The 15,682-nt window shown below is 39.8% G+C and overlaps 1 protein-coding gene and 1 long non-coding RNA gene across 4 annotated transcripts; both read left to right on the top strand.

Moving 5' to 3' along the window:
* The first annotated feature begins 958 nt into the window (after positions 1 to 958).
* Positions 959 to 5,097, top strand: LOC139782054 (GATOR complex protein Iml1-like). 2 transcript variants are annotated; one of them, XR_011720785.1, is made up of 6 exons: positions 959 to 2,044; positions 2,138 to 2,265; positions 2,341 to 2,812; positions 2,891 to 3,087; positions 3,190 to 4,279; positions 4,342 to 5,097. XR_011720785.1 is itself a non-coding variant. In XM_071720979.1 (5 exons), exons 2-5 carry the CDS (start codon positions 2,212 to 2,214, stop codon positions 3,250 to 3,252), a joined length of 786 nt encoding a protein of 261 aa, XP_071577080.1. In that variant the 5' UTR covers positions 959 to 2,044; positions 2,138 to 2,211; the 3' UTR covers positions 3,253 to 5,097. The 2 variants fall into 2 exon arrangements, 1 of the variants encoding a protein (XP_071577080.1); XM_071720979.1 differs by having other exon boundaries at positions 3,190 to 5,097.
* Positions 5,098 to 10,555: 5,458 nt separating this feature from the next.
* On the top strand, positions 10,556 to 13,224 carry LOC139782056 (uncharacterized). Of its 2 annotated transcripts, XR_011720787.1 has the most exons (3): positions 10,556 to 11,449; positions 11,512 to 12,814; positions 12,905 to 13,224. It is a non-coding gene; the product is annotated as an uncharacterized lncRNA (long non-coding RNA). The 2 variants fall into 2 exon arrangements; XR_011720786.1 differs by having other exon boundaries at positions 10,556 to 12,814.
* Positions 13,225 to 15,682: the final 2,458 nt, after the last annotated feature.

The raw sequence follows: 15,682 nt of genomic DNA on the forward strand, positions 1-15,682 counted from the left end.
AGCGGGGTAATCGACCAAATAACCACCCGTACCGCATAGGGGCGTCTTAAGAAACGGGCAAAACCAAACCGCGTCGCGATCCGACCACTAGGAGGCGAGATTCAGAACCGCGGACGCCAACTACCCGACTGCGCAGGGCAAGCGACACAGGAACCACCGGTACCCCACCGCAGCACCTCAGGGTGCGAGCAGCACCAAACCGCGTCGCGATCCGAGCACCAGGTAAGGAGATTGCGAACCAGGCGTCATCTTCGGGAAAAAGCACGCGGTGATTCATGAGCGGGACCTGGTACATCCGGGGAACAGGTCGCCGTCGAAATCCGGCCACCCTAACGAAAGTTACGGGGACGGTCCGCGAACTCGCTACCTGGACATCGGCTGCGAGAACAAATCGCGGAATTGAGTTAAGTAGGACCGGGAAAACGATCACCGGGGGTCGCCGTCAACGGCGGACACCGCGAAGTCGATCCGGACATCTTCTCCGGGAAGTCGGTCCGGAATCCTCTATAGGAGCGTATGAGAGGACGTGCGCGCGGGTCGGCGTCGTGAAAGACCGAAAAACCAGAAAGTTGGAAAACCACTACCCGGGCGGTAATAAAGGGCGTCGTCCGTAAGGCAGGGCAGGTGGAATTTTCCACGGGAAACATCTGGTACGCTCGTAGCGGGTAAACAACGCGTGTTATTGCGCCGCGGCGAACATTCCTGAGAGAGAAAGCGGCCGTGACGCCGGAGTGGGGATGGAATTCGAAGGAGGGGAGCCACTGCGAGCAACGTTACTCGAGGGCCGAGGCAGTCTCTCGTGGGCGCTCGTAGAGGTAACACCTATCTCGCGCGTATATCTCGGCGTGTCGCGTAAAGTTCCGCGATCGCATTACGAGTTACGAAATAAGATTACCCTGACGTCCAAAACCAACGGGAACGCCCGCATAACGCGTTAAGGTGGTTCATGCATCGTCATTACGAAAGGCGAACGGTATTATTGTGCCGAATCACGACATACGTACTTAGCGAGACGTGCGACCGCCATCTTGTGCGGAATTGAAAATTGTGAACAACAAGCATTGTGAAACAAATTGTGTGAATAAATGGAATAATCATTTGTGAAAATAAACACGGAGTTGTCGATTACTTACCTTCTACTTACCTGATCAAGCGGTGGTCAGCCATCTTGAGTGTGCGTTGATCCGGGTCGAAGATTATCGTCGGTGATCCATCAGTCGGTGACGGAGAGGGGCCATCCACGGCGGGAACCTGAAAAAAAGCATTATTAATTAAGTTAATTTACCACAAGTCCTATACTTATCTCGTTCGAGCGGTGGTCGGCCATCTTGCTGGCGCGTTGACTTGGGTCGGCGGTTGGCATCAATGATCCATGAGGCGGCGATGCAGATGAGTCATCCATAGCGGGAACCTGAAAAAAGAAAGGATTAATTAAGTTAATTACCCACGGGGCCGGTACTTACCCTGTCGGGCGGTGCATGGTCATCCATCTTGATCCCACGTTGATGTGGAGCGGCGATTGACATCGGTGATCCGAGAGAGGGCACTGGAGAGCGGCCATCCGTGGCGGGAATCTAAAAAGGAAGAAGGATTAGTTAGTCTGTTAACACGTGACAATAAACGAATTGATTGACCATAGTAGCAAAATCACTTACCTTCTCGGTGGAAATAGGACAAACCGAGTGGCGACCGATGACTCAGAGGACAAATAGCGTGTTGCGCAGCCCAATCGTGTACCGTTCGGTTACAACCTAACCTGTCAGCTTTCTCGACGTGCGAAAAAAAATGTGTTTATAGATGTATTATCCCGACGATGAGTTCAGCCGCCTGTTGTTACAAGTAACCTCCTTCAAGGAGGACCTCCAGGGTCGCGAGACCATCAGCGTGGAGAATAACGTAGCGTCGATGTTTCAGCTGCGAACGTTCGCCGATGTATAACATGAACATAGTAAACCTGGACGACGTGGCCCTAGATTCCATAGAATTGACGTTTAAGGATCAGTATATGGGACGCAGCGAAATGTGGCGTTTGAAGAACAGCTTGGTACCCTATTCCTTTATTTCACATTTGCTAATTGATCTCTTCTGTATCTCTGACCAAAATATATGTATATATATATATATATGTTCTTCTTAGGTAAACACTTGCGTGTTCATCAATAAGAAGATAGAGTTTTGCGGCGGTAGTATACGTTGTGTCAAGTGTACGAGATGTGGTCACAGGGCAATCGTGTTGCCTGCGTCGTCATAACTGATGACACTAAAGTTTGTGCAACATTATGGTACTTTATTATTGTAATGTCCCTTTATCTTTGTTATAAAAGATCCGATTCTTCTTAGGTGGTGTTTCGATCTTCTACAAGTATGGTATACTTGTTCATTCAAATGAGCTCTGAAATGTGGGATTTTGATATACACGGAGATCTTTACTTTGAGAAGGCAGTTAATGGATTCTTAGCGGACCTATTTCAAAAGTGGAAAAAGAATAGCAGCAATCATGAAGTTACTATAGTACTGTTCTCGAGAACTTTCTACAATGCGACCAGTTTGGAGGAATTTCCAAATCATATGAGGGACTGTTTGCAGCACGATTACAGAGGGAGATTTTATGAAGATTTTTACAGAGTTGCGGTACAGAATGAAAGATTTGAGGATTGGAGTAATATATTGGTGCAACTGCGCAAACTGTTTACTGATTATCAAAAAATTGTCTTGGAATATCACCAGAAGCCAGGTGTTAATATGCCTAAGGCGGTAAATTCCACTGCTGCTCAAGGCAACTTTTTGGAAGTGTTGAATATGTCTTTGAACGGTAAGTAAGGAACGACCAAATCATTAAGTAATTTATTTGTCTATTTTGCATCTTATTCTATCCATGATATTTTTACAGTTTTTGAAAAACACTACTTGGATCGCAGGTTTGGCAGGACTGGTCAGTTATCCGTAGTCATTACACCTGGAATTGGAGTTTTTGAGGTTGACAGAGAGCTGACAAATGTGACAAAGCAGAGAATCATTGACAACGGTGTAGGAAGTGATTTAGTATGCGTTAGGGAACAGCCACTTCATGCAGTTCCGTTATTGAAGGTACTATAAGTACAAAACAAATATATACATATATATATGTATAGATATTATGTGCATAATTTATTTATATACAAGTAATATGTGTGTAATATTTGATTCTAGTTTCACAACAAAGATTCCTCTATAAATGCACCAGATGACTATATAGCATGCCTCACTGGATAAATCTCAGTTTCTATTCCACGAACAAAAAGATTCCCTATTCCACATTTATTCCACAAATAAAGCTGCCGCCCGATAAAAACAGTCACGTCACATCCACGTCGAATCCACGTAATTTACGTGGACTACGTGGATGCAGATTTATCCACAAACTATCCACATGGATGCAACGTTCTTTTCTCATCACTACATCGAAGTCTATTATCTCCGAAATATCAATGTAGATTCTCTGTGGATATATCTATTAAGAAATATGTACAGGGAATTTTTATTGACATTTCGAGGATAAAAGATTTCGATGTAGTGATGAAAAAAAAACGTTGCATCCATGTGGATAGTTTGTGGATAAATATCTGCATCCACGTAATTTCTATTAAAGATTATAATTAATCAAAGTGTGTTTAAAAGAACCGCGCAATGATATTTCGCGAGGAGAGGCAGAGTACTTGACGTTATCGCCAAGCGTACTTCCAATGTTTGCGAGCGGTGTGGTAGAAGGTGTTTTACCACGTTGTCAATGCGTGCGTCCGATTTCCGCAAGGAAGAAGACGAAGTGACGATCGTCTCTCGGCGCGACGGTTTCGGCCATTCCTTCTTGAAAATTCAAGCGAACAACACGTTTTAACAGTCGTTCCGTAAATTCGTGTAACATCGATTTCATAAGTGTGATTGAACCAATATATTGTAAGCAGTAACGTTAGCTGCTCTGCGTGTGCTGTTAAGCCATATAATTACGATTGTGGACAGCGAATCCTGACCAGAAATAGCCAGAGATCTCCTGTGCATAGCAACAACACATCGTTCCAGTCATGATTGTGTTTCCTCTACAACGCGAAGGATCGTTGCCAGCAATCCTTTAGTCTCTCATTGCAACGACGACGTGTCGTTATCATTCATGGTGATGGATATAAAGAAAAGATGTGATGCCGACATGACATCGCAGAGATCTGAGCTAGTGCCAACACGACACTAGCTATCTCCGAGAGATCTTCTCTTTGCCTGTTCAGCGAACAGCGCAGCCAGCAAATAGGTATTTAATAGCGTTTCATCGAAACCTGAGACGAGTTTGAGACGTAACTCTCTTGGTTTCAGAAACATCACTCAATCAACGATTCGAGCCACGAGTTATGCGCATAACTTCAATCCATAAAGACTTTACCAGAAACAAAACGTTCTCTTCACTATAACTTACGCTCATTAAAACTGTCGAGTTCTTGTTAGTCATAAACTACGTCTACTAATCAAACGTTTGTCATTACTTAATTCAATGATACTTTTATTGTAATTACGTTCATTAACAGTCGAGTTAATATCTATCAAAAGCATTAAGTCAAGATATTGTCACATATGTTTATGGTTGTAAAATTAATCAACGAGATTAATTAAAAATACTCAATAATTCGTCGGCGTGAATCAAAGATATATTGTGCATGCTTAGATGTGATACCTTTATGATGTGCATTCTCTGATGAGATAATTTAATGATTCTCATGCGTTGATATGTTTAAATATATTCTGATAAGAGAAAGTAATCCATTTCTTTCATAATTCTTTAAAAGACACAAAAATAATACTCAATTTCTTGCAAATAAGACGCAATTATAATTTACATGGTCCTTCGAGTTAATATTCAATTATGAATCCCATTCTTCTTTAAATTCAATGATTCAATGATAATTCATTGGTCTAATTCATTATTACTTATCAGAATATATCTATTTGATTTCATTAATGATATGTATATATATTTAATTATGTATATTCCGATGTATTGATAATTTGTGCTGCCTTTGCGCACTAATATTTGAAAACCTGTTCAAATAATTTATAAAAAACATAAACATCTCACTTAGTATCGCTCTCTCCTTTTTTCTTACAGTCCAATACATAGCTCGTAAACATTTTTGGTCCTTCGAGCCGGATCAATACAAAACACATGACAATAAGATTAAATTTGTAAAACCAGCTGAACAGTAAACGGGCTAGTCACGTGATCTTGAAGTACAAATGGAATGTGGAGAAAGTACTGAGAAGTAAATACATACATGGTGAAGGTTGAATTCTAATATTCAAAATATTATCATTGGTGAAAGAGCGATGCTTAGTTAGATCAGAATAATATTATAAGCAGACTTTGTGATTACAATTGTGTGTTGACTAAAGTCAACTGCGTAAATTTCGACCATGCGGGTCTCTCATATAGAAAACCGAATACAACAACAATTTCCTTTAATTAATATCATAGTTAAATCCTATGATGATTTACTTGAATATGGGTTAACTAACGCTTCAAATCAAAGAATTAATGCTCGCCTCTCCTCGTTAAAAGAAACATGGGAGAAATTCTCGTTAAATCACGAAGCAATTAAATTGTCAATTGCTAAGCTCAGTACAGAGGATAAACTTACAATTTACAATAACGTTTATTTCGTTAATGATTTATTTTCTGATACTCATACATGCTATCTCTGTTATCTTGAATCACTTGAAAAGATCACTTCTCTTTTCGAATCGGATCACTTGTCAACGGCGACATCTGCATCAGCCCAGTTTCTTTCTCGGCCAGTTGCTACACCTGTAGCATCTGCATCAACCCAGTCTCTTTCTCAGCCAGTTGCTGCACCTGTGGCATCTGCATCGACTCAGTCTCTTTCTCAGTCAGTTGCCACACCTGTCTATATACATCAATCGCGTCTGCCTCAAATTACTATTCCAACTTTTGACGGAACTCCATCCAATTGGCTTTCATTTAAAGATTTATTTACATCAATTGTAATTGATAAACAGAATGTATCCGCAGTTGAAAAACTACAGTATTTGAAAACGAGTTTAATTGGGTCTGCTGCCCTTTTAATTAAAGATACTGTTCTCATAGCTGAAAATTTTCAAAAGACATGGGATGTCTTAGTTTCATTTTATGAGAATAAACGATTACTTGTTCATTCAGAATTACAATCATTGTTTACTCTCAGGCGATTAACTAAAGAATCGGCTTCTGATTTAGAACAGCTTTATTCTAAGATAGGTCAATCATATAGAACTTTACAAAGCCTTGGTCGTCCTGTTGATCAATGGGATGACGTATTGGTTTATACTGCAACTCAGCGGTTGGATGCTGATTCGTTAAGAGCTTGGGAAAACAAATTAGGTTCGTCAAAAGAACCACCCTCTTGGGCACAGTTTAGTGAGTTCTTGTTCTCTCGTATATTGTCTCTTCAAGCTTTTGAGAGGTCACGTCATGGTAAACTTAGTCAGCAAACGCGACAACAAACAGCTAAAGTACATTTTCAAGGAAAGACTAAGGAGTCAGATTCTAACAATTCTTGTTGTTTGATATGCTCAGGGAAGCACTTCACTTCTAATTGTCCTCAATATATTAATAAAACTATTTTTCAAAAGAAAGCTCTCATAGTAAAGCATAAACTATGCTTTAATTGTCTAGGATTACATCGAGTTTCGATGTGTAAAACAACTAGAAGGTGTAAAAACTGTGGACAGAAACACCACACTACAATTCACACTGTAAATAATTCAACAAAAGAAAATAAGAAGTCTTCTGATGTAAAAGAAGTTCCTTCTTCAACAGTTACAAAACCTGAAGCTAAGGTTTTGCATTCTTCTGTAGAAAATTCATTGCTAGTGTCTCAAGTATTATTGGCTACAGCTCAAGTTGTACTTATGTCAGGAGATGGTCGAGTTACGAAGATCAGAGCTCTTATTGATCAGGGTTCTGAGATCTCTATCATAACAGAGCGAGTTGTGCAACGACTTAAACTCTCACGAAGTTCTTCCTCACTGTCATTAATCGGGATTGGCGCTCAAAAGTCTAATAAGACTCGAGGCTTTACTTCATTCACATTTAAACCACATTTTGATTCTGAGATTGAATACTGGATTTCAGCTCATATTCTACCAAAGCTTACTTCTTCTATTCCCTCGACTAAACTTGATAAGACGTCATGGCCTCATTTAAACAAACTTCAACTTGCGGATCCAGAATTTGCGAAACCAGGATCAATCGATCTTATTTTAGGAGCTGATGTATACGGACAGATAATAGACCAAGGTATAATAAAAGGAGCTATCAATACACCTATTGCTCAATGCACGAAATTAGGATGGATAGTTTCAGGCCCAACAAATGCTAAAGATACCACTTCAAAGGTTTATGGATATCACGTTAAGGTCAATGATGATCTGTACAATTTAATGCGAAAGTTTTGGGAATTGGAAGAGATTCCAACGTCAAGCACTGCTGCCTTGTCTCCCGAGGAGCAAGAATGCGAAAACCATTTTAAGGCTACGCATACGAGGGATGTAAACGGAAGATATATTGTCAGACTTCCTTTCAAAGACTCATCAGAAAAACTAGGAGATTCTAAAACAAAAGCTACACGAGTGGTTAAAAGCTTATTTAATAAATTTACTTCCCGACCTGATTACGCTAAATCTTATACTGCATTCATTAATGAATATAAGGATCTGCATCACATGCAACAGGTTCCAACGAGTCAAGCCGAACCTGAGAGAGCTTATTATCTTCCACACCATGGTGTGTTACGAGAACAAAGTCTTACTACAAAATTGCGAGTAGTTTTTAACGGTTCTAGTCCCACTACGTCAGGTATTTCCCTCAATCAATTGCTTCATCAAGGCGCGAAGTTACAGTCAAATCTTTTTGATGTTCTTATTTGGTTTCGGATGTTTCGGTACGTTTTCTTTGCTGACATTGAAAAAATGTACAGACAAATATTGGTTCATAAGGATGATTGGGATTTCCAAAGGATATTATGGATGGAAAAACTTAATGAGATGATGATTTTCATTATTTTCGTTTTGATCACAGTAACCTACGGTCTTGCTTGCGCTCCATTTTTGGCATTACGTGCAATCAAGCAATTAATTCTTGACGAAGGACATCGTTTTCCTCTTGCACTCCCTACAATGAGAAAGGGTATATATGTTGATGACTTTTTTGGGGGTGCCGACACAGTCGAGGAAACTAAAACAGTTGTTAGTCAAGTAGACCAGCTTTGCATGGCGGGCGGTTTTAATTTGCAGAAATGGGTTAGCAATGACCCAAAAGTTATTGAAGATATTCCTGCTAACAAACGAATTGATTTACCTTCCATTCAAATAGAAAATGCGGTAATCCATGCCCTCGGACTGTGTTGGCATCCATCCACTGATGTCTTTCAATTTACTATAAATTTATCTTTGCCTAAGGTCGTTTCCAAAAGAACTATTTTGTCTACTATTGCCAAATTGTTTGATCCGTTAGGATTTCTATCACCTATTACGATTTCAGCTAAAATATTTATTCAGCAATTATGGTCTCATCAACTCGGATGGGATGATGAACTCCCTCCTCATCTTTCTGACGAATGGACGACTTTTGTTAATCAACTTAAAGATATGCCAAACTTTACCTTTCCAAGATGGCTAGGATTTCAATCATCGGATACACTAGAAATGCATGGATTTTGTGATGCATCACAACTCGCAATGGCTGCAGTCGTTTATATACGATCAACGTCCAAGGAAGGAAAGGTTACTATTACTTTAGTGGCATCAAAAACAAAAGTCGCTCCCTTAAAGAAATTGACTATACCTCGTCTTGAATTACAAGGAGCAGCATTACTCGTGAAACTAATGGTACAAATTTCGAAAGTAATAAATAGAAAAGATATACGTGTTTTTGGTTGGATCGATTCTTCTGTGGCCTATACCTGGATCACGAATCCTCCATCAAGATGGAAGGAATTTGTCCAAAATCGAGTCTACTTAATACAAGATCAATTACCACAAGCCTTATGGGGATTAGTTCCTGGTACCGAAAACCCAGCTGATCTAGCTACTAGAGGACTAACATCGTCTCAATTATTAGAATGTTCCACATGGTGGACAGGACCATACTGGCTTTCTCAACACGAATCTACCTGGCCAAAGGTCTCTGTACCTTTAATCAATGATGACCTTGAAGAAAGAAACAAACAAGTCTCAACCATCATTGTTGACAATCCTACAGAACTGTGGGATCTGATTTTTAGGTTTTCGAGTCTCACCAAATTACTAAGGATAACTGCATTGTGCAGAAGATTTATTTCATTGCTTAGGAAACGTCAGAGTTTAAGTGAAGGAACATCACTAAGTACTGTTGAAATACAGAATGCGAAACTTTACTGGGTTAAAGCGATTCAACAATCCTCCTTTTCTCAAGAAATTAAGATTCTGTCCAAGGGACAATCTCTCCCAAAATCAAATCCTTTGTTGTGTCTCACACCATACATTGATAATCAAGGATGTATTCGTGTAGGAGGACGATTAGATAACTCTCACCTAACTGAAGGTTCAAAACATCCTCTAATTCTTCCAAAGAATTCTGTTCTAACCACTTTAGTTATCGATGATGCGCATAAGCGCACCCTTCATGGGGGAACTTAGTTGACTTTGTCATTCTTACGACAACAATATTGGATCGTCAGAGGTCGTACTACGGTAAGGTCTTTTATTCAGAAATGTGTAATATGTGCTAGGTACCGCCAGAAGAAAGCACAGCAACTGATGGGTCAGCTTCCAGTCAATAGAGTCACACCATCTCGTGCTTTTCTAAACTCTGGAATCGATTACGCAGGCCCTTTCATCATCAAAACATGGAAAGGAAAGAATCCGCGTACTTACAAGGCTTACATTGCCTTATTTGTCTGCTTTGCTACCTCAGCACTGCATTTGGAGCTTGTTACAGATTACTCTTCTGATGCATTTATAGCAGCTTATAAAAGGTTCACAGCACGAAGAGGCATCTGTGCTACCCTAACGAGCGATTGCGGTACTAATTTTGTGGGTGCTGATAAAGAACTCAAGAAACTTTTTTCAGAATCCTCTAATGAACTAAAAAACATAGCGGCTCTTCTAGCCAACGATGGCACTCAGTGGATCTTTCACCCACCTTCAGCTCCTCATTTTGGAGGAAAGTGGGAAGCTGGCGTTAAGTCAGTAAAAACTCATCTAAAACGAGTAGTTGGAAACCAAATCTTAACATACGAAGAATTTGTTACTCTGCTTACGCAAATTGAAGCAATTCTAAATTCACGTCCCCTTTACCCGTTAACAGATGATCCTGATGATCTTACTGCTCTTACTCCAGGCCATTTCCTGATGGGAACTGCGCCTACAATCATACCCGAACCGTCTTTAGAAACAATTAAGATGTCTCACCTTAGTCGTTGGCAGCTGATTGGGAAAATGCTCGAAGATTTTTGGTCTAAATGGTCACGAGAGTATCTACAGCGATACCATTCAATTTACAAGTGGAATAGAGTTGTTCCTTCGTTGAGGGAGGGCTCTCTGGTTTTGGTCGTCGATGACAGGTATCCGCCTTCGAAATGGCCGTTAGGCAGAATCATACAAACACATCCAGGACCTGATGGTCACATTCGAGTTGTAACGATCCGTACTCAGTCCTCAACATTTAAGCGACCGATAGTAAAAGTTTGCCCTCTTCCCATAAAAATTAATCAAGCATGAATTGTTCGGTAACTACAGTTACCGAAGGCGGGCGGAATGTTTAAAAGAACCGCGCAATGATATTTCGCGAGGAGAGGCAGAGTACTTGACGTTATCGCCAAGCGTACTTCCAATGTTTGCGAGCGGTGTGGTAACTAAGGTGTTTTACCACGTTGTCAATGCGTGCGTCCGATTTCCGCAAGGAAGAAGACGAAGTGACGATCGTCTCTCGGCGCGACGGTTTCGGCCATTCCTTCTTGAAAATTCAAGCGAACAACACGTTTTAACAGTCGTTCCGTAAATTCGTGTAACATCGATTTCATAAGTGTGATTGAACCAATATATTGTAAGCAGTAACGTTAGCTGCTCTGCGTGTGCTGTTAAGCCATATAATTACGATTGTGGACAGCGAATCCTGACCAGAAATAGCCAGAGATCTCCTGTGCATAGCAACAACACATCGTTCCAGTCATGATTGTGTTTCCTCTACAACGCGAAGGATCGTTGCCAGCAATCCTTTAGTCTCTCATTGCAACGACGACGTGTCGTTATCATTCATGGTGATGGATATAAAGAAAAGATGTGATGCCGACATGACATCGCAGAGATCTGAGCTAGTGCCAACACGACACTATAGCTATCTCCGAGAGATCTTCTCTTTGCCTGTTCAGCGAACAGCGCAGCCAGCAAATAGGTATTTAATAGCGTTTCATCGAAACCTGAGACGAGTTTGAGACGTAACTCTCTTGGTTTCAGAAACATCACTCAATCAACGATTCGAGCCACGAGTTATGCGCATAACTTCAATCCATAAAGACTTTACCAGAAACAAAACGTTCTCTTCACTATAACTTACGCTCATTAAAACTGTCGAGTTCTTGTTAGTCATAAACTACGTCTACTAATCAAACGTTTGTCATTACTTAATTCAATGATACTTTTATTGTAATTACGTTCATTAACAGTCGAGTTAATATCTATCAAAAGCATTAAGTCAAGATATTGTCACATATGTTTATGGTTGTAAAATTAATCAACGAGATTAATTAAAAATACTCAATAATTCGTCGGCGTGAATCAAAGATATATTGTGCATGCTTAGATGTGATACCTTTATGATGTGCATTCTCTGATGAGATAATTTAATGATTCTCATGCGTTGATATGTTTAAATATATTCTGATAAGAGAAAGTAATCCATTTCTTTCATAATTCTTTAAAAGACACAAAAATAATACTCAATTTCTTGCAAATAAGACGCAATTATAATTTACATGGTCCTTCGAGTTAATATTCAATTATGAATCCCATTCTTCTTTAAATTCAATGATTCAATGATAATTCATTGGTCTAATTCATTATTACTTATCAGAATATATCTATTTGATTTCATTAATGATATGTATATATATTTAATGATGTATATTCCGATGTATTGATAATTTGTGCTGCCTTTGCGCACTAATATTTGAAAACCTGTTCAAATAATTTATAAAAAAACATAAACATCTCACTTAGTATCGCTCTCTCCTTTTTTCTTACAGTCCAATACATAGCTCGTAAACAAAGTGATATAAAGATTATAATTAATGAAAGTATTATTATACTGCGTTTATGCGCTAACCGGATGAGGTCCCGATCATTATTTATTAGGGATGCCATAAGAAAGGTTTCCTTATTTTTGTCTAGTGAGGCCCTTGTAAGGATTTGATAAGAATGTTTTAACTTTATACATATACGTTTTTCATAAATATATTTACGAACAATTTTCATAACTAAAGATCAAAAAATCAATGAGTAAGGAGACATTTTTCATGCTGGGGTCTTTTAGACCCCTCATGTCATTTACGAGATTCTTGAGAGGTATGGCATTTAAGGGATAATTTCATAGGGCCTACAGGAGTTCTAATACAGCAACATCACTATCAAGCTATTTTAATGCAAACATTGAAGTCACAAAGTGAGACTACATTATCCACTATAAGTGGATCCTCGATGGAAGTTGGAGCGAGCAATTCAAATCAGATTTCAAGATCGGCATCTCAAATAGGATTCCAAGGTCGTTAGTATTTAGTATTATTAAATTAGAGCATTTTTAAGGTATGAAATATGAGAGATACAATAGATAATAAACTTCATGTTCTTATAGACACAAAAGGAAAGTTACTGCGACCTAATCCTTCTGTAACTAATGGAGATAAAGCTGCAAATCCTTTAGCTATGGCGAATAAGAGTCTTACTTGATGCGCACGAATACATCGATATGCTATCTTTCTCCTTCGACATCCTCGAGCCGAGATTTTCTATTTTCTTATATATTATGCCAGTGACAGAGAGAAACGAGATGATTGTCGGTCCTTGTCTAACTCATATATTCATCTCATCTCGACTATCTTCTATTTAAATAGTCCGGACGTGTATTCAATAAATTATTATGTAATACAATAAACTAATAAATTTTAATATGAGTGTGCAGATGTACATTAATTTAAGTTTAGATCCCCACCCATCTAGAAGGGTGAATTTCAATTCTCGACAGGAGGCTGTATTTTAAATTTCTAAAATGTATCATAAGACGTCTTAAAGACATTATAAATGACGTCTTTAAGGCGTCATACGTTCCAATTATCCTCTGTCTGCGAATATATAATGATGAAAATTAAATCACACGCGCTTTTGCTTCAGAAGAAATACAGATTGAATGATAGAAGAATTGATAGAGATACAGATTGGACTGAAGATTATCTCGATTTCTTCATCTTGAGTAGGGAGGTCATCAGAGGGAGGGAGAGCCAGCACACACGGGTCTTTGATTAAATTTCCATTATTTCCATTATTATTCAGCGTCAGAGGCGTATAACGCAAGATATACACAATCAAACACAATTTACATTTCGACAATCATTATATGTATAAGACTTCATTTCGATTCTCCCTATTGGTACTTAGCAGTAATGCTCATCGATATAGCTTTTCCCGCTACTTCAAAGAGCGCCGCGTCGACGCGCAACGACGGTTCCCCGGTTTATCAACGCATCCTCTCTTTCCTCTTTCTCTCGCTCATTCACACGCTCTCACTATCGCGCGCATTCGTATGTACGTTCACGTAGCGTCGTCGATCGAAAAGTCAGGTAAAAATCCGCGAAGAATTCCCTCAACTGCGGCGATTCGCTCTCCCTATATAGGTGCAGGGCGATATTCCTTAGCGGAATATCGCTCGGGACTCTTCTCCTCTCTTGATCGTAGTTGCGAAGTTTCGAGGCAAAAGCCTCATATGGATTCTCGACGGTGGAAGAAGTTCGCCGGTCGCTTTAACCGACGACTTGGAACTCGGCGGTAATCACGGAGAATTTTACTTATTCGCTCCGCCCGCTCTAATCAAGTTTCTTCCCCGAGAAATGACACGATCAGGTCACGCTTCTCTTCGTCTACAAAATTAAGTTCCGTCCGAGTAGAGTATCAGACGCCAGGAAAGATGATCCTGGGTGTGCACAAAACGTGCGAACTCTAATTATTAACATCTTCATCTGTCGCACAAGTACCTTTTGCGTAATCCAACTAGAACCTAGAACACCGCGGTCACAGTGATCTTCTCTTGTGCTTTGTATGTTGGGGAAAAAAGACTTCTCCGGATGAGGATCTCTTGGAGATTCTTCTTTTTTTTTGTATCTTCCTTTGTATATCATCGCACCCCGTTTCTACAGAAGAGCAACAACGCAATGGCGAACTTGCATCTAGAACTTGGGGGATCAGCAACTATCAGCAGCGTATTCTCTCCATTCTACCATTTATACATTTACTACATACGGCTTCTCTAACTTCTAAGATTGTTTCTTTATCGTGCATATCGCTTGCCTCTCTTTTTCTCTCTTTTTTTTTGCATTTTGACTGCGGCTCGTGAGGGGAAACACGCTATTGAAATTAATCGGAAATAAATTGAAACCCTTAACTGCAATGCGTTTTAATCGGAATTGGGATCGGCATAATTTCTCGAGTTCAGGTTTTCGCAAATCTCTCTCTTATACTTTTCGAGACAATCTGCTCTAAACAATAAAAAATCGAACTCGCCGAAATTACATCAATGGGTGTGTTTAGGTAAGACACCGCTACTGTAGCGCTACACGAATGCGTACCAGCCATTGGCTGTTCGTGGTAGCGCTACCATGAACAGCCAATGGCTGGTACGCATTCGTGTAGCGCTACAGTAGCGGTGTCTTACCTAAACACACCCAATCTCCCGCACTTAATTTTAATCAACCAACAGCAGGACCAAATCGTGAACGAGAGTCGCGAATTATCGAAAAAAAGAGTGACGCTTTATCAGACATTTTATTATATTTATATTGGAATTCCGATTCGCGTAACACGAATTACAGCGAAATAGATGATACACAGAACAATGAAAGGGCTTTCTTCAATGTGAACAATTAAGGACGAAATCTACGAGAGAGTGAAACTTCGACGAACGTTTTAAGAACTTTAGAATTCCATATATGTAGTTCATATTCAAGTATTTCGCTCTTGATCACGAGCCTGCCCGGCTGAAAACGGATAACTTCTACAATTACGTCTCGTTACACGTTCTTATGGACTTCAAGCCGAACGAGACCATTTTTGAAAGCGGGATAAAATGTAACAGCTAAAACGAAAAGACTTGATGTTCTCTTCGCGAAATCGTTCTTTTCTGTTCTTCCGTTTATAAAAGAGACCGGTTATCGCATTGCAACAAATTCGATTGGCGCATCACGGCCCACGATGATGGATCTACGATCCTCTCTCAGAGTAGCGATCGCTCTTATATCGTTTCCACACGCGATCGTTCACGCGAGAAATTATTCGTACCTATATATATTCTATGTACATTATTTCCTGCTCTCGACATTTCATACAGGCATGCCATATAATATTCGCTAACTCGTAAAGTATA

This window comes from Temnothorax nylanderi, unplaced genomic scaffold (genome assembly GCF_030848795.1).
Source record: "Temnothorax nylanderi isolate EJ_2023f unplaced genomic scaffold, tnyl_v1.0 TNYL_tig0385_pilon, whole genome shotgun sequence".
NCBI classification, from domain to species: Eukaryota; Metazoa; Arthropoda; class Insecta; order Hymenoptera; family Formicidae; genus Temnothorax; species Temnothorax nylanderi.

Bases quoted from the DNA above. Each gene is read 5' to 3' on its own strand.
- LOC139782054 (XM_071720979.1), top strand. From the start codon at position 2,212: ATGTGGTCACAGGGCAATCGTGTTGCCTGCGTCGTCATAACTGATGAC. The intron at 2,266-2,340 runs GTTTGTGCAACA...GATTCTTCTTAG, and splicing joins TCATAACTGATGACACTAAA to GTGGTGTTTCGATCTTCTAC. The intron at 2,813-2,890 runs GTAAGTAAGGAA...ATATTTTTACAG, and splicing joins GTTGAATATGTCTTTGAACG to TTTTTGAAAAACACTACTTG.